General features: G+C 36.4%; 1 protein-coding gene and 1 long non-coding RNA gene across 2 annotated transcripts in view; both read left to right on the top strand.

Moving 5' to 3' along the window:
• The first annotated feature begins 1,139 nt into the window (after positions 1-1,139).
• Positions 1,140-2,397, top strand: LOC118499150. The gene is made up of 2 exons (XR_004901667.1): positions 1,140-1,761; positions 1,966-2,397. It is a non-coding gene; the product is annotated as an uncharacterized LOC118499150 (long non-coding RNA).
• A 4,468-nt stretch (positions 2,398-6,865) lies between these two features.
• LOC118499149 (killer cell lectin-like receptor subfamily F member 2) overlaps positions 6,866-18,889 on the top strand; it is a 33,217-nt gene continuing 21,193 nt past the window's right edge. The window contains exon 1 of the mRNA XM_036019364.1: positions 6,866-7,059. Within this exon, the coding sequence (XP_035875257.1) occupies positions 7,055-7,059 (5 nt within the window). The 5' untranslated portion in view covers positions 6,866-7,054. The remainder of the gene's footprint in view (positions 7,060-18,889) is intronic.

The following is an 18,889-nucleotide window of genomic DNA, read 5'->3' as shown; positions in this document are numbered from 1 at the left end:
TATAATTTTATTAACTAAGGTCACAACCAGTAAGCTCAATAAAATTAAAACAAAACAGACTGATTTGTCTTGTACTGTATTCCCTAAGAGCATAGCTCTCTGTCAATCATAAACCAATCAATAGTTTTAAGCTAACTGATCTAACTCCTAAAGTTGACCTAAAGCACAGTCTAGAACAGGAATCCCTTTGGGTTAAAGATAAACAGCTCTCATCAGGATTGCACTGTAGTGACTACCATTATCAGCCATTTTTGTGCTCCTTTTACAGCACATCCCCTTTAAAAGGGATGTCTATAATTCCCCTCTTCACTTTCTTCCTGTTCACTCTTGAACCCATTTGTAAGTCTTTTTTTCCTACCACTTCATCAAAACTGCTCCTGTCAGAGCCTACAATGACCTCCATTTCGCCCAAATCTAGTGCCCGTGTCTCTGCCTCCCTTGTCCAGAGGCAGCCAGGCTGGTCCCCCACTTCTGGGTGGTGGTCTGGAGGTTGTGGGACCAGGCCCTGAGCCCCAGGCTAGAAAATGATTCAGGGAGGGTGGTGGGTAAAGCCTCACAGCTCCCAATGAGCTCCTGGGAAACTCCGCCTCAGCCAGCTCTGCAGGGGAGACGCTGGGTTGCTCATACAGAAACTGTCAGTGCCTTCCCTCTCCAAGTCTCAGTTTGAGACACCGAAAGGGGCCAGTGGGAGTAGAAACCACAGGAGAGCGCGGCCCTGCCCTGTAAGGTGATGGAATATTAATTCCAGCAAGGACAGACTGCCCCCGCCTACCCTTCCACCCCTCCCCACCCCTTCCCACCCTGTGCCCCTGCTCGCCTGCTGCCTGCCGCCTCCGCAGAGAGAATAAAACCTGTACTCTGTGCACCACTTCCTCCCGCTGAGACCAAACACCAGGGTGGACAAAAGGTTTACAGTTGTTTGTTGCCAGCCGTCATTATTCACACTTTCTTGTAGTTTGCTCGCTATCCTCAAGCACACTTTGGCACGGAGTGTAAACTTACTTTTGCTTACCCCTTTTAAGTTGTTTCCTCCCTTGACTGTTCTGTAGAGTCCTCCACTTTCATCATGGAACAGGAGGAAAACATGATGAAGACATTCATCTCTCTACGGGGAGTAATAACAAATCTACTATTCTGCAGGCAGTATACCTATATGGACTTGTTGATATTCCGGTATGTGGGTTATTATTCAATTCTTCAAGCTCCACAGTTGATCTGTAGCTAGTTGTAAAGAATCTCATTATCTCTAAGCCAAATAATCCAGCTGGGACGTTGGAAGGGCAGAAGGTACTTTAAAAGTATATTTTGGATTAACAAGAACCCTACGCCTATAATAGAGAAAACTGAAAGGAGTGATCAGTTTAAGAAAACCCCAAAGCTCTGCATTTGGGTGGGCTGTGGTAGCACTGCCTCAGCCAAGAAGGGGCAGCTTTGTAATTCTTCAACTCGGATGAGATACCTTTATATAAGAGCAATTTGCTCTCCTGCAACCCTCCCCAGGGCTGGTTTTTCTCATATGCACACAGGGTATGACACAGTTAGCAGTGGTCTTGTCTCAGCCTTTCAAAGTTCACAGGGGTGGATGGAATTAAATTCCCTCCAGTCAAATCTGGCAAGACAGCTTCAAACCGCGGGTCCCTCTGGGGCTTACTTGAGGGAAGTGCATCACAAAGTCACACCTCAAAATTCAAGACGGAGAAGGTTGACTGTGCCGCTTCAGCCTCTTAGGGCTGGGAGGAGCCCTCTGACTTTGCTCACCAGGTAAGTCGTTTTGCTAAGAGCACCAGCAGACAGGCCCCCACGCTGAGTGCTTCCACGATGTAAGAACCACGCTGGTTGGTGGAAATCCTTGACTCATTTCCTCTGTGACCCTGGGCAAGCTACTCAGCTTCTTTGTACTTCAATTTTAAAATGGGAGGGGGGATGTATAGTTGTTATCTAAAGGCAGTTTTATTTACTCTGAAGCTTGTCTGAAGCATCGAAGTATCTATAACTAAAGGACAGAGTTTGTGCTTCATTGAAGAGAGACCACTTCAGAACCTTCATAGCAGAAAGCCAGCACCAGGCACCTCAAACTTCTTAGCTCCCAGGAATAGACTCCTGGGGACAGATGTCAATGGCTTTGCATGGACAATGCTCCAGGGTACTGCTCAGGATTTCCAGAACTCTGTTTATTTGAGAAATGGACAATTTCATGAGACCACTAGCCCAAGACCTAGTGGAGTAAGAATTGCTAACATAAATGAAGTAACTGATAAACTGTACTGTGTTTACTGTGGATGTTGTTTTAATGTTTGATTTTTTTGAGATATAAGGAAGCCCTTTTTCCTTTTAAGCTGTCTATAACTGTTAACTAGTACATTCTTTAGTCAATTGAAATGAATCATTTAAAAATGATATCTGACTTTTACTGTCTGCCTTCTCCCCAAATTCAGAGCATATTCTTATTTTTTCATGGTGATCTAGCTATTGCAACTGTTAAAAAAAAGAGAGAGAAAGAAGAGAAAACTTGGAAGACTAATAGTGATAGTTCATGTGGCCCTGTCATATGCAGTGAATGTGAGTTTGGTTAACACACCCTGTAGCTGAGGAATCCATCTCAGGAACCTCTCAATTCAACAAAACCTCTTTACAGTCTGGGACCAAAATAATAGCATGTAATAGACATCAGCATAGAGTCTTGCCAAATATTACAGAACCTAGGTATTATAAAGGATAAGAAAAATAAAGGTGTTTTTGTTTTTTCCAAAAAAGTCAAGACAAAAGTAGGAACAATTTGCAAGTATCCCTTTAATAGTTCTAATAGGTAAGTTTTGTCTGACTTTCATGAGGTTCAAAATAATTTCCAAACTGTGTGTTTCAAAATGCCATCATATCCATCTAAGAAACCTAAGAAGATGTAATTTCCATCACCTCCAATTCTAGAGTCTCAGAGTGCCCACAAGAAATTGGCTACACCCAAAGGAGGCCAGATTTTATTATTAATGGGAGTGACACCGGTTAATAAAATTACCTAGGTTTCATGTGTACAATTGTATGATATGTCATTTGTATATTGCATTGTGTGGTTACCACGCAAAGTCACATCTCCTTCTGGTAATATTATCTTTGTCCCTCTTTAACCTTTACTAACCCTTTACCCCTTTTTCCTTAGGTAACCACCATACTGTTGTCTGGGCCTATGAGTTTTTGTTTGTCTTGTTTTCAGTTTTATATCCCACATCTGAGTGAAATCATATGGCTCTTGACTTTTTCTGTGACTCACTTCACTTAGGGTGACATTCTATGGAGTACGTGTAGTGAGAACAGATTGCAAATTTTTAGAGCTCCTCCATAGCCTTAGAGAATTAATCTTTGAGAAGGCCAGAGCAAAAAGCACCATCTCCACCTTGTAAAAAACTTCCCACATCAAAGCGATGAGAATAGTCACGCAACTGCTCTGCAGTCAGTAGAAGCTGTTGATGCAAACAGCACTCAGAAGCAAACTGCTGAAAAGCTACCCAACCCAGATGCCTCTCTTGACTCTCAGCTCCACAGCCATGCGCAGTGTATTCTGCCCCCACACTGATAGATGCGACTTCTGTCCCTCATGGTCCAGAAATTAGTGATGTGGCCATTGTTGACTTCCCTGCTGATTGTTTTTATTTTCTTGCATCTTCTACATTGGTTACCTTGACAAAAAGATAAATTAGCTTATATTTGTATGGTATATTAACTAGGTGAACATAAATCTGATACTACATTGATACTACTTGGTAATCAGAAATATTTATAAGTTATGTTAAATATTCATGAGTTATGTTATGTTAAAAGCAGAATCTAGAAAACTGGTGATATCAAAATGTGTTTAGTTTAACCCTGACTTTTAATTTTTAGTGTATAAGACAGCTTGTATTTTTTATCTGATTATGAAATTAGTGTCAAGTTAATGGGAAGTTAATATTATTTTAATATTTTGTAAACATGTGGTTTTTATATCTTTAGAACTTAAATTGCACAAGGAGAATTTCACATAAATATTTTATATATACATAAGTTTCCTATGAAAATGTTGCCACACTGTGACAGTTATTTCACAATTGACATGTACAGAGGAGTAAGTGCTAGTGTATGACTATTTGAAAAAAATTGAACACTATTGGGAGCTCCCAATATTCTGGTTTGAATTATAGTAAAATGATAAAATAAAATCATTATATAAATTTACAGCTGAGTTCCAGGAAATGTCACAAATCCAGTCATTATGAAGGATAAAGAGAATAAAGAGTTTTATACAAAATTTATTAGCATCTCAATCTACATAATTTTATTTTACCATTTACTAGAATTAAAGCCACAATTTCTGGAACATATAGATATGTTAATCCAGAACTGTTAAGAGAAACAAAAGCTAATTTGCTAGCTTATAATTTTATTGTCTTTGATTATTACTCTATTAGGTTGAATAACATCTTACATATTGAATTATTATTTATATTTTCTGTTTTACTAATAATTTCCTGATGTTCTTTCCCATAAATCTATTGAGGTATTGATAGTTTTTCCTATTCAATTTGTGACTGTTATTTAGAAATCTTGTTTTGTGATATAGAAGGGAATGCTAATGTGGAGGAGGAACACAGCACTGAGATAAAAGAAGGATCCTTCTGTAACTCAGAAAAACTTCCTTTTCAACCAAGCATAAATCTTTGCAAGGAATATCACGGAGCAGTGATAAACAAAAAGCACAATTGCTCGGGCGTTCAGATTGGCTAAAAGGAGTCTTCGCAAATGATAGGTAGCTGCTGCCACAGCCAGAGTCCCATCATAGCCTGTGTAAGTGCTTATATGATGGTTGTATTAATTATTTACAATAGTCACTGAAAATATTTCTTTTTTAAAATTTTAAAAAAAATTTTATTTTTTAAAAGATTTTATTTATTTATTTTCAGAGACGGAAGGGAGGGAGAAAGAGAGAGAGAGAGAAACATCAATGTGCGGTTGCTGGGGGTCATGTCGTGCAATCCAGGCATGTACCCTGACTGGGAATCGAACCTGCAACATTTTGGTTCGCAGCCCATGCTCAATCCACTGAGCTACACCAGCCAGGGATGAAAATATTTCAATATTTATCATTTTATTTAAAATTTAGTTATTTTTATCTATAGAGTTAAATATATTGAAGTTAAATAAGCCATTTTTGCATTATACAATTTTCAATATTTTTTTTGCTTACAAAGACACAGTATTGATATTCTTAGAAAGTCCCCTTTAGAGTTATGAACACATACATATTTACCTCATTTAGACTTTATTTTGGTGTATAGTATAAAATGCAATTTTTTAAAGAAAATTGTCACCATTTGGCTCAACACATTTATTGAATACTGTGTTTATTCTCTATCAATTTATTATGCCATCTTTGAAACACATATAATACTTTTGCATAAAAACATATTTATAGATTACTTATTTTGTTTCATTTATTTGTCTCTTATGTCACATTCACACTGAAAAGAAATGTTTAAGTTTTGGAACATGTTTAATATGCAAAATAACACTTAATCCACTATGAATTATTATTGAATTTTTTGCTGTTTATTCTTTGTCTTATCTGAACACTTCATGCTTAATATATTTTCAAGTTTAGAGAGTTAACTGAAGTAAACATTTTCTGACTTATATATATATATATTTTTTTTTCCTTTGCATCTCTTCATGGAACATTATTTTTCTTCTACCCAAAGGAGTGTGTTCAAAAAATGCATGTCTTTCTCTTTCTTCATTCTTAAATGAAGGTACATCCTTCTACGAAACAAGATACTATTAAATCTGGAAGGATATCCTTCAGTTTTCTGGACATCTTCATTAAAGAGCCTGCAACTTTTAGAGAACTTATCTCTCGTATAAAGCCGGGGAGCAGTTCAGTCATACAGTGATGTTACAATTTCTGGGACTGGACAGGTGGACGAATGCTGCTCCTCTTCTCCGTGAGTAAGTCTAAGAGGCTTCCCGAGGCCACTAGACGACCGTGAAGTGTGTTTTCTCTCCAGCGAAGGAGACAGGCCCAAACCTGTGTCACCACTGTTGGCAGGACTCTAAGAATGTTGTTTTTTCCCCCCAAACCAATAGTGATGCAAAGGGGCTTTTTGCTGAACTCTGCTTTCTGGCTGTCTAGATGGAGGTATGTGCTATCTTCCACCTTTAGTTGTGAGCATTTGAGGCCAATTTATTCTCCCTATAGAGTTGTGTTGCAGCCAGTGCAAAAGTCCATGGAATCCTCATCTCAAGTAGGGGCTCTTCACTGGCCTCCTGCACTGTTTTTGATATCATTTCCTAAATTAGGGTAACGTTTTTCACCTGTGCAGTTTCACCCTCAGTTCTCTATGTCGATTTTAAGGGCTGTTATAAGAAGTGTACAAAAGCTACATTTTAGTCCCGTCTCAGCTCTCTACTGTCATGGCTCAGCTGGGAAAACTCCTATTGGTTGTTAAGGAATTTGTTTAATTCTGTCCCTTCGGTTGCTATAGTTGTAGCGATTTCTTCCATATTCTGACATATTTATTTTAAAATTTAATTTGTGCTACCATTCTGGTCTTTCCACAGGTCATATATATTGCAGTATATTTTAACAAGAAGCTGGAAAAATTACTTTTCACTGGAATTTTCTGTTATTTTTAGACATATGCTGCTATTTGCTTTAAAGGTATCTATATAATCTCAGCAAAAGACTGAAAAATGAAGATACTTCCACTATTGTTCCTCTATTTTCAGGTTCTCTTTAAACACAGTTATCGTATCCGGTATTGCTTCACCTGGATTATAACCTGTACACTGCTTGCAAACACACGCATCAAAGAGAGCTCTTGTTTGTAACTGCCTAAAAGTGTTTTGAGTTATATATGGTTCATTGTTTGAAAAAAAATAGAATTCCTTCTGTTCAACATCTAGAAGACAACCATTGTTTTATTCTAGGCTAGCACTGTCGAATCAATTTAAGAAATGATGAAATTATTATGTGTCAGCACACCAGAAATTGTAACCATTAGCCATGTGTGGGTATTGAGTGCCTGGAATGTGGTTAGATCTTTTAACTAATTTAATTATAATCGATTAAAATTTAAGTCACATGGGATTGATGGTTAGCATATTGGCTAGCAGCTGTAGGTATGGTTGGGATTTGGGCAATAAAGTATTTAAAGAAGAATTTTTCACCATCAGTTTCTTTGTCAGGAGTAGAGTAACAAAGTCAATAAATATTTCTGAAGAAGCTCTTAGGCTACCCTTTCTGGAAAAGTGGTACATTTAGTGATCCTGTGTATTTGTTGTGCTTACACAAATTAGCACCCGAACAAGAGCTGATGTCCAAGATCTGTGCTTGTCGTCAGTCAGAAGATACTATGTTAGAGAATTAGTAGACAGACAGTGAAAGAATAATGCCTCAACAAAAATTTTAATTAGGAAAAACTATAATAGGAAGTGTAAATGATTACAAGATGGGTTTTGGAGATTAACAGGAAAACGTGGGCCTTGGCTTGGCCATTATTAGCTGTGTAATCTTGGCAAGTGACACAGACTCTCTGAGATTCATTATTTTACTACTGAAGTAGGGATAGTAATAATACTTCCATAACTTTTTAGGATATATGGTAAAATGCCTGGGATAAAATAAACACCTTGTAAGTGTTAACTGTTCATGTAATTAACTCCTTCCTACATGTCCAAAGCATAAAATTATACAAATTTAGAAATATGTGAATATTGTAAAAGAGCACACCTGGTATACAGAGAAAATTACTTTAATGATGGATAAGTAGGTAGCTCTTCATTTCCCAAATAAACAAGAAAGAAAAACAATGCATGTTCATTTCCAGATGCCTGTGAATATAAATTGGTACCACTGGGAGGCAGCATAATACATCAGACAGGACTTTGGTACAGAAACATTGGGGGAAAGTCTTAGCCGTATTATTCAACAATTCTGTGACTTAGAACAAATCCTGGAGTGATTTCAAGTTGAGTATCAAGTGGAAATAATGACATTTGTCTTGCCTATGTAACATTAGAACTCTGAGAGTCACAAGAACTGTGTTAAAGCATCTTTAATATATTATACAGAAGGTCCTCATTCTCCGATCTTTTATTCACAAACCCACTGCAGATATGAGGTTGTATGAGAGAGCAATAAATGTTAAAAGCAAGAAAGTAAAGTTATTCACTGATGAACATACACTTATAAAATTCACTCCCAGGCACCTTCCCCTCCCACCTGCCATTAGCCTGTATCTCTGTCATGGCATCAAGGACACTGTAAACTGCCTTTTACCAGCTGTTAGATGCTAAAACTTGGTAATATAGTGCAAATATAATGTACCGTGCAAATTAGAATTGCTTTCCAAATATTGAGGATTTTATGACAGCCATGAAAGTAATAGAGATTGTTTAAATCACAAGCAAATTGCCTAACAAATGAAAGAGCATCAGAGCTGCACAAGTTAATGCCTTACATGGAGAAGATCCGTAGGACACTAAGGAGATTGACAGCTGAAGCAAAGGAAAGTGAATTAAAGGATGAGGTATTAAGGAATACTCTTGGTAGAACTAAAATCTGTATTCTTTTTTAAATGATGTTAGATGACAATGTTACAAAACTCAACATGAGGTACAATGGTGCTTTTGTGCTATTATAAAATTTTGTTGAAAAATAATGGATCTCCAAAAATCACAATACTTAATTCTTTTCCCAATCCATGAATTACTGCACACACATAATTATCCCTTAAAATTTAATTATATGATATGTTTATTTTTAAAAATATTTTTCATGATAAAGTTTACCTACTTAACTCCCCTCCCCCACTACTTTCTATGAAATGTTGGTTCTTCTTTTAGTTCAGTTTATATAAGTGGCCTTTTTCTGATAACAATTACACTTGTACATTGAGGACCTCCAGTATATATTAAGGTGACTTATTTAAGAAATAAGAAAATTAAATTTGGAAATTGCTAAAATAATTTCACATGATTAGGTACATGCTGTATTTTTTTCACCTTGTGCCTTAGTATCAACTGTGCTTCCTCCCACATTTACCACTATTCTGAATATATAGTTAACAGCAAAAAATATTAATAATAAAGTTAAAAACAAAATTTTAAAAATATGTGTTCCAAATATAAAAATGTTGAATGATAACAAAAGCCAGGAAAATTATAATTAAATTCAGAATATGTGTGTATGTAGTGACTTTCTTCTTTTATACAACATTATGTTTGGGGGATTTAATTTGTTGTCACATGTACTTACGTAGACCTTTAATCTTAATTACAGTGATAACAAATCCATTTTCTATTGGATGAATATTTGATGTATTTCCTGTTGTTTGGGGCTTTACTGAAAATAGCTACAATGAACATTCTTTTCATATACCCTGGTGAATATAATCACAAGTCCTTCATTAGTTTCTATAGAATAAAAACCTAAGAATAGAATTTCTTATTCCTTGGGGATGCTTATCTTCTATTTTATTATGTGATGCTAAACTGTTTCTCAAAATAGTTGTCCCCTTTCACCCATGATGGCTCATTGTTGCTGTTGCTTCACAGTCTTTTTGATATTTGGTGATGTTAGAATGTGCCAAATTTTGCCACTGTAAAGGCTTATATCTCTTGGTGGTTAAAATTCACATTTCTTTTTCTAATTATATATGAGAATGACCACTTTTCCACATATGTACTAGTTATTTGAATATCCTTTTGTTGTGAAAATCTTTTCAAGTTTTTTGCCCATTTTAGCTTGTGGGTGGTCTATGCCCTGTGTTATATTGGTGTTTCTTAAAGAATAATGGAAGGAAGTCCATTATTCTTTGTAAGTGTTGTAAATACTTTTTCTCATCTTGCGCCTATGTTCAGCAGGGATATTGGCCTGTAGTTATCTCTTCTTATAGTGTTCTTATATAGTTTGGATACCAGGGTAATGCCGACCTTATACAACAAGTTTGGGTGTATTCCTCCCTCTTCAATTTTTTGGAATAGTTTGAGAAGAAATGATTCTTCTTTAAATGTTTGGTAGAACACCCCAGGTGCACAGCATCTACTGCATAGCCCTTGGTGAGTGCTGTGGGTATCCACAGAGTCTGCAAGACCTGTTGGGGTTGTCAGGGGCATCTCCAGGTCTCATAGTTAGGAACCAGGGCAAGTAGTAGTTGTGGCTATAGCCAATGCTGTGCATACATTTGGTTTCAGGGAACATCCGCAGGTCCCTGTGCAATGGTAGGAGCCAGCTGCAGACACATGTGGTGGTGGGGGCCAAGGCCATTAGCAAGAGCTGGAGCAAACTGTAGATGCACTGGCAGTTATGGAAGCCCTGGCTGTTGACATGCATTATTGAATTATAACATGGGTGTACAGCAGTGGAGGCCAGGGCTGAAATTCAGGCTGGGGGCATCCAAATACTCAGCTGAAGAAGTTGGGTGCAGTTGAGTCCTGGGGTTCAGGTCAGAGACAGTAGCCAGAGTCATATCCAGGCCCACAAGCAGCTGTGAGGCCTTGGGAGTCAGGGCAGTGGTGTTCAGGCACATAGCTGGAGGAGTTAGCCCCTTGTGTGCATACATTGGTGGGAGGCAGCTGTGAGGATCTAGGCTGGTGCTGGCTGCCTGTTGGTCCTGATCTTTGGCAGGGTCAGAGATGGGTAGAGGGAGGTGGGACGGACTCAGGAGGTGAGAATCTGTGAACATGAACACCTATGGGACAAAAAACAGTGAAATCTGCAGTGGGTCTGTGGAGGCTGAGCTGGCTCTTGTTCTTTTTTTTTTTTTTTTTCCCCAGTGGTGAAAGCCTCTGGGATTCTCTGCAACTGGGAAGCATAGTCACTTCTGCTGTGTGCCCGATACTAGTAGCCCCCGCTTGTCTTCCTTGTTCCTAGTCCTCTCAGTAATTTTCAGCTTAGCTGGTCTCTGTTTAGGGTGAAACCAAAGGAGGTTGCTCACTCCACAATTTGTTTCCCAGAGAGGGGAACTCTTTCTGGCTGGGGAGTCCCCTCTTCATGCTGAGTAATGCTGGCCTGGAGGATGGGATGATGCAACCAAAGGAAGCTGTTCTTCCCTTTTTATGCAGTCACTCTAAATTTTTTTCCCACCGTTTTACTGAAGTTTCTTAGGTGGACTCCAGATCTCCCCCAGCGCTGTTTTTGTTAATAGATAGCTGTCTAATTGCTGATCTGGGTGGATGATCTGAAGTTGGGATCTCTTTTGCTACCATTTTGGTGACCAGGTCTCTAATTTCTTACCACCTATGAGTTTAGAGTCATTTCCAGGTTTTAGAAGCTACTGCATCCCTTGCCTTATGGTTCCCTCCATCTATCTTCAATGCCAGAAAATGTTGGGTTGAGTTCTTTGAATCCTTTTCACATTCCATCTGTTCTGATATCCTCTTTCACTTCCAAGGACTCAAGTGATTAGATTAGGCCCACCCAGATGATTTATGGTAATCTCCATGTCAAGGGCCTTAACTTAATCACATCTGGAAGGTTCTTTTTACAACAGAATAACATATCCACGGGTTCTAGGAATCTAGGAATGATGCTTCTGTCATTTGAGGACCATTGTTTTGACTATTACAACAGGCCTTTTTAATGCCTCTCATTTGACTTTTAGTATTTTCCCTCTTTAATTTTTGCACGTGTTTTTATTTTCATATTTATTCTTATAAACTTTGTATTTTTAATATTACATACATTGAAAATGATTTACCCACATTTAAAAAATTGGCAAATTTTTTAAACCACTTGTTTCTACCACAGTGTTTTCTCTGTAATCCCTCCCTGATTCCCTGCAGCAGGTTTAGGAACACTTCCTCATGTTCCAAACATATTTAATTCCTGCCACCACTACAGTGCTCCCATTTCTGAAGGTGTTTATTTTTAGCCTCTCTGGTTCTATTGCTTGTTGCATAGGGCTTGATTTTTGACAAAATGTAAACCATATTTTGCTCTAGAGTATTAGCTATATTTAATGAGTGGCCTAAATTAGGCTGTGAAAACAAAGTCTCATTTGTAGATAAGTAAGTTATATAGGAAGCTCAATAAACTATAACAGTCTTACTTTGGATATGTGGTCCTGTAGTAGGCAGTTAGATAGGCATGCGCAGAGTAGGAATATAGATCAGGTGCAGAGGGTCACCACTGGGGAGAGCCTTGGGTGCCTGGCAAGGGGCAAGACTACAAACTCTTGCAGGACCACTCCATTAAGTATTAACCCCTGGAGACAACATCTAGTCCTCAGCTGCGTTTCAGCTCCAGGCCGAGAAAAGCAGCAAAACCAGACCAAGGCAGGCCATGGCTGACATTAGGACCAGCTGCATTAACTAATGACCCACTGCCCTAGTGCCAACCAATCAGTAGTGGCTACCACCCTGAGGGGATACACCTGGAAAACTGATGAATATTCTATTGGGATCCTCCCCTGAGACTTCCGATAAAAACCATAAGCTCAGAAGACTTAGTGAGGCTCTCTCTCTGGAGCACGATGGTGCCTTTTTCCATCCCTTTTTTGTGTCAAGGCATGACTCTCTCTGGAACATGCCCATGACTTTCCCCCTTTTCTTTCTCCAGTCTTAGTCCTTAAAGAGAGAAAGTCCTTTTCTTTCTTTACCTGTCTTTGTCCTAAGCTCCAAGGGCCCTTCTCTTTTCTCTGTAACTGATTTCCGGAGCCCACATAGCCTAGCTGGATTAGCTGGATCACCTTTCTTACATCTGTGACTTTCTAAATAAACTTTCTCTCATAATTTGAGTCTTGGCTCTGAATTTTTTCTTAGCCAGAACTTAAGTAGGAAGAAGGTTGCCGAACCAACCATTTTACTCTGCTGGTTAAATTTGGTACCATTTTGCTGCTAACAGTAGCATAATTTTACTGAATAAGAATTGGGAATTTTAGTACATTTAAGATTTGGCAATTCATATCAGTGTATCAAAGCAGTACTGAAATATATTTAAGTGATTTATTTTAGTTGTTCAGTTCTTATGCTATTATTTAAGTTTACTAGAATGTGATGGCATTTATTAGAATAAACAAGTCCTCAGTATAAAATATTTTAAGAGGTTGAGGCAACATATACTTTTTTTAAGAATACAGGAAATAACAGCAACAGAACTTGGTTGAACTTACTCGTACCGACATTTTTCAGTACCAGGTATAATTATAAATGTTCTTACTGAAAGGAAGAACCACTGTAGAAAATATGAAGTTAAGGACAACTCAAAAAATAATTTGCACACTCTAGTCTTGCTGTTTTATAACTTGATTTGGTAACAAGTAGGTTTCTATTAGGTCCCATTCAAATTTTAAAACTTTGTTACCCATGCTGCTTTTCCTTTTCCAAAAACAGGAAAATGAACAACTTAACAGTGAAGACTTGGTAGGGTGTTAGGTAGTTTTACTAGCAGGGGAGTCAACTTGGGGATTTTTTTAATGTTGTGGCTTGGAAATTTGATTTGAAAAAATTTGAAAAATGCTTTAAAAAAAGAGCTAAATTTTTTTATAGCTTCTGTGCCTGAGATAATACCTGACACATAATAGATACTGATTAAATATTGTAAGTATTTTTGGAATGAATGAAAAACTATATTTTCCTATGTGAAAATCTTAAAGTTTTATTATCCCTCTTTAGTTCTTATACATATGTTTATCATACACAATCCTAAAAATATTTTAATTTTGTTAGCTCATGGTTTATTCTCAATTGTGTTAACTTCATCAGCACAAAAAACGAGAAAATTTTTACAGTGCATGGCGAGTTGCAGTGACTGAATCCTGTATGAGCTTATGGCTAACCCCTGAGTTTTTCTGATAATGAAGTTAAAATAAAATTGGGTTACAGGAGATGTTATCTTGCTTTTCATTGAAATAGTACTTGATTTCTGACTAATTTTCTTTTCTATAACATTCTGGAATTTGATTTTTTTATTCAGAACTAGTATTGTTTCAAAATGACCACATAAATATCTTACATAAGATCAATGAAATTGTGCACTAATGACCAAAACACACAACTAGTATTATTTGTACTTTCTCAGAAAAATGTAAATGAATACTTCTATTGTTCATTTCTGACCTGAGACTTACAGACCCATAGTTTGATTTCTTAAAACTATAAGACATTGCTGAAATATGTGTCAAAATATGTCAAGAATATGAATGAGCATTTTCAGTAAAGAAAAAAATGCATGTATTTCTGTCTCATACTATATATTTCCTCACTGTAGATCAATAATTAAAAATACATTATTTTTATCTCTGTGATGTAAATTTTTATTCATCAAAGAAAAATAGGTAGCAGATATTTTTAATAAGCTTGTGAGAGGAAAGGCATCTCATTATTTCAATGGACTTAAAAAGAATTAAAGCAATTTTAATATATAAACAGTTAGTTAACTACAGGAGAATTCCCATAAGACTGTCAGCTGATTTCTCAAAACAAACTTTGCAGGCTAGAAGGGATTGGCAAGAACTATTGAAAGCCATGAAAAGCAGGGACTTACAGCCAAGATTGCTCTACCTAGCAAAGATATTTAGAATTGAAGGGCAAATAGAGAGCTTCTCAGACAAGAAAAAAATAAGGTAGTTTATCATCATCAAATCATTATTATATGAAATGTTAAAGAGGCTTATTTAAGCAAAAGATCAAACTTATGAACAATTAAATGGCAACAAACACATATCTACTAACAATTGAATCTGAAAAACAAACTAAGCAAACAAGAAGAACAAAGAGAGAATCATGGATACTGAGAGCATTTTGAGGGTTGCCAGAAGGGAGGGGTTATGGGGGAATGGGTGAAGTGGTGAGGGCATTTAGAAGTACAAACAGGTAGTTACAAAGTAGCCATGGGGATATAAAATACCGTATAGGAAATGGAGTAGCCAAAGAACCTACACATGACCCATGGACATGAATGATTTTTGGGGATCATCTGAGGGAGTCAGGGATGCTGGGTGGAAGGAGGAAAGGGGTGAAAAATTGGGACAACTGTGATAGCATAATCAATAAAATATAATTAAAAACAGTTATCAAACTTTCCCATCCGATTAAATTTTTTTAAAAAATGAAATGCAGTGAATAAATGAGTGTAACATAATAATCTCAATGTTGAAACAGTAGTATGATGAATTTTTCATGTCTCAAATTACAGACAGACTATCACAGAGAGGTGCCACTGAGCTTTCCCTTTCTGGATATTCTAGTGTCTAATACAAGTTTAGTGAGTCTCTTGATAAATTTACATTGGTTTACCTCATCCTTAATTGATCTGGGTTCCCATTCTATTACTTCTACATAAACAACCGATAACAAATTTTGATTTATTCTTCAGAGCTAAAAAGTTTCTCTAAACATTTGGGTTATATACGCTTACAGTCTATAAGTCACATTTTTTAGTCTCAAGAGCAGCAGATTGATCTCTTTTGTATTTGTTTTCCCCCTTTATGCAGTCAGTTTTCCTCATCACAAATGGAGACATATCCCTCCCACACTGTTATGACCTCAAAAAGCATTTGTTAATAGTTTTTTGGATATTATTTATTTTATAATCTTTTAAATTTTTCAGAGTGATGATACTTTCTGATTTTTAAATGTAAATAAAATTTCACTTTCTTTCAGCTAGGATGGGACAAGAGGAAGTAGATTTTCCCACCTATTAAAATATACATAATTACATTTTTGATAGCAAACACAGTTGACCAAAATTTGTTTTGCATTATTAGCAGTTTTGAAATGTTTTTTGAATGTCACACTTGTTAATGGTAATGTTATGTTGATGAAATTATTCCTTACAATAACTATAAGGTTGGGGGATGATTAAAGTGTTCTTGCTCAGAGATGAATCTTAAACACTCTCGACTTGATGGCTTATTTTCCAGGGTGTCCTAGATGATATGACTTCATTATGGTGAAATAGAATGTTTTATGTTATCTGACAGGAAAGAAATTCTATTTTGTCTAACATGACTGAGACTCAGTCCTCCACTTACAATTTTTATTTGTCAAAATCTTGGAGGAATTTTCCACAGACTAGGTTTTATGGCTCTCTACATTTCAATTTTTTTTCTCTTCCATTTTTCACTTGCTTCTAGTTCTGGATTCTATAGCCTTCAGTCATGTCACTACATAACATCTGGTCTTGTATTTTGTGCCGTAATACAAGGTAAGTCAATACTGTGTAGGTTAAGAGTATTTCTAGAAGTCATACCTTCACCAGGAAGGCTTGCAAGAACTTAAATATATTTAGAAATAACAGCAAATTACATACATTCATGGAAATTAACTAAGTTGAAAATTCATGCCACCTCAACTTCCCCTTCAGAATATCAACAACACCAAAAAAATGATCTCCACTCTTTCAACACTAATGGAAGGAAATGTGAAAAGGAAGTCAGAGCAGAAAGAGAGAGCATTATTAATTCTGTACAGTTATATAATATCTTAGGTTCACAAAATTTGCAAAGACACAACTATGCATACACATTGTGAAGGTTCATCTAGAACCTTACAAGGGAGCCAGGTAAGAGAGGAGTTTGAAGATTCAACTTCGACAGTTTCAAAGTAGATTCACCACTAGACACATTCCCATGTTTTTTTCAGAGAATGAGTGCTGAATGAATGCATGTTTTTTTTTTCTGTAAATGTGGAAGCCCAGGTTGGCAGCTGAGATCACAGAACTCACCAAGCAAGTGAGAGGGACCTGCAGGAGCTCTCTCCTTCATTTGTGTCCTAGGTTATCAGGTCAGTCTTAGGGCCCTGGGCAGAACTGAGTGCAACTTCAAGAGTGATCTGACTCATGCTGGGCAGGCAAAGTAGAAAAGTCACCTTGCTCATTCCAGAACATTTGCCACTATTAATCTAAACTCAAGTGGTTTTGTTGTGTTTGTGTGTTTTTTTTCTTTTCTTCTCAATTACTGTAAATTCTATTGCAATAGGATTGTTATCGTATTTGTTTAGGCCACTATCTTTTTTTCTTCACTGATTTGCTATATTCTGCCCCCTATTTCCTGTGACTCCCCTCCAGTCCCTAGGAGAGTAATCCCTTCAAGTAAATATACTTTTAAAGTTCTTTAATTCCAAACTTTCTCTTTTTCATATCACTTCTTGGGATAATATACCTGGCTCCCAAGCAGTCAGCTGGCTGCTTCATATTTATTCACATTTTGGTCTAAATTATTATTTTTCATGCAGAAATTCAAACAAAGGAGGAAAACACAGGACATATGTGATAAAATTTTAGGTAAACCACAAACTTTAAAATATGCCCAAGAAATGACATAACCACTGCTGAGAGGAAATAAGGTACCAGAAAAGAGAAAGACTGTGGTTGTCCTTTCACAGCTGCTTTTCTCTGATGTACAATAAAAAAAAATCTATTTAGACATCTGCACGCAACTCTGGGCAGAGTGAACCAAGTGTCTCTAGAATTGAAAGCATAGAATAATGTGTGCCCTATACCAAGAATTTAAAAAACTTTTATCTCTATATTTTTTCTATTGTCAGAGTAGAAATGATATCTTTGCTTCAGAGACAATATTTTATAAAGCATTTTATGAAGCCAGCAGTTAATATTGAAAACATAAAAACATTAAAAGAAAGTGAAAACACAGGTGAATTATCTTTCATGAATCTACAAACAAAATCCTCAACTAAACAGGGGCAAATTAAATTTAAAAATGTACAGAAAAAGTATACAGCATGACCAAGTAGGCTTTATTTCAGGTATAAAAGGCAGGTTCAACATTCAAAAATCAAGAAATGTAGCCTATTTTGTCAACAAGATAAAGAAGTAGAAGCATAAGATCATGTCAACTGACAGGAAAAAAAAAATGTGACAAAGTTCAACACCCACTAATGATAAACATTCTGATGAAACAAATGGGAATTTCCTCAACTTGATAAGAATGCCTACAAAACAAAAACTGCTGCTAACATCATATGTCATGATGAGAGATGAGATACTTCCCCCTTTATGATCACGAACAAGGCAAGGATGTCCACTCTCACAACTTTATTCAACATTGCATTGGGTGTTCTAGCTCATGCAAGAAGACAAGAACAAAAAACAAAAAGAATATAGACTGGAAAAGAAGAAACAACATTTTCTTTTCACTAGATGACATGATTGTCTGGTTAGACAACCCCCCAAACTCAAAATTAAAATAATTGGAAATAAGTGTATACAGAAAATTTGTAGGATACAAGGTTAATATATAAAAATCAATTGCATTTGCATATGCTGTCAACAAACAACTAAAATTTAACATTTAAAGTATCATTTACAATAGCACAAAAATAAAAGTAAGTGTAAATATATCAAAATGCATACAGAATCTGTTTTTCAAAAATTGTAAAACACTGATAAAATACAAACAATAAAAAAAAGATCAGTGGAGAGATATTCTATGTTTATAGATTGAAAGATTCATTATTGCAAGATGTTAATTCTTTCCAACTTCATATATAGATTGCAATCCCAAACAAGTCTCTTCAAATTATTTTGCAGGTACTGTAAACTGGTTCTAAAACTACAGAAAGTCAAAAGATCAAGAACAGTTTCTTCACGTTGAGGAAAAACAAAGTTGGAGGACTCACTACCTGATTTAAAGACTCACTATAAAGCTAAAGTAATCAAGACAGCATGGTATTGGTGAAAAAATAGACATATAGATCAATAGAACAAAATGGAGATCTGAAAAGTAGAACAGTTTTAATATGGTAGACTCATCTTTGAGAAAGACACAAAGGCAATACAGTAAAGAAAGGATTATCTATATATCTATATCTATATCACCTATATCTATATCTATATCTATCTATATCTATATTTATATCTATCTATATAAACCCAGAAATGGTGCTGGAATATATACATATA

This window comes from Phyllostomus discolor, chromosome 2 (assembly GCF_004126475.2).
Source record: "Phyllostomus discolor isolate MPI-MPIP mPhyDis1 chromosome 2, mPhyDis1.pri.v3, whole genome shotgun sequence".
NCBI classification, from domain to species: Eukaryota; Metazoa; Chordata; class Mammalia; order Chiroptera; family Phyllostomidae; genus Phyllostomus; species Phyllostomus discolor.
The sequence above is the reverse complement of the archived record's forward strand: the minus strand, read 5'-3'. Positions and strand labels throughout refer to the sequence as shown.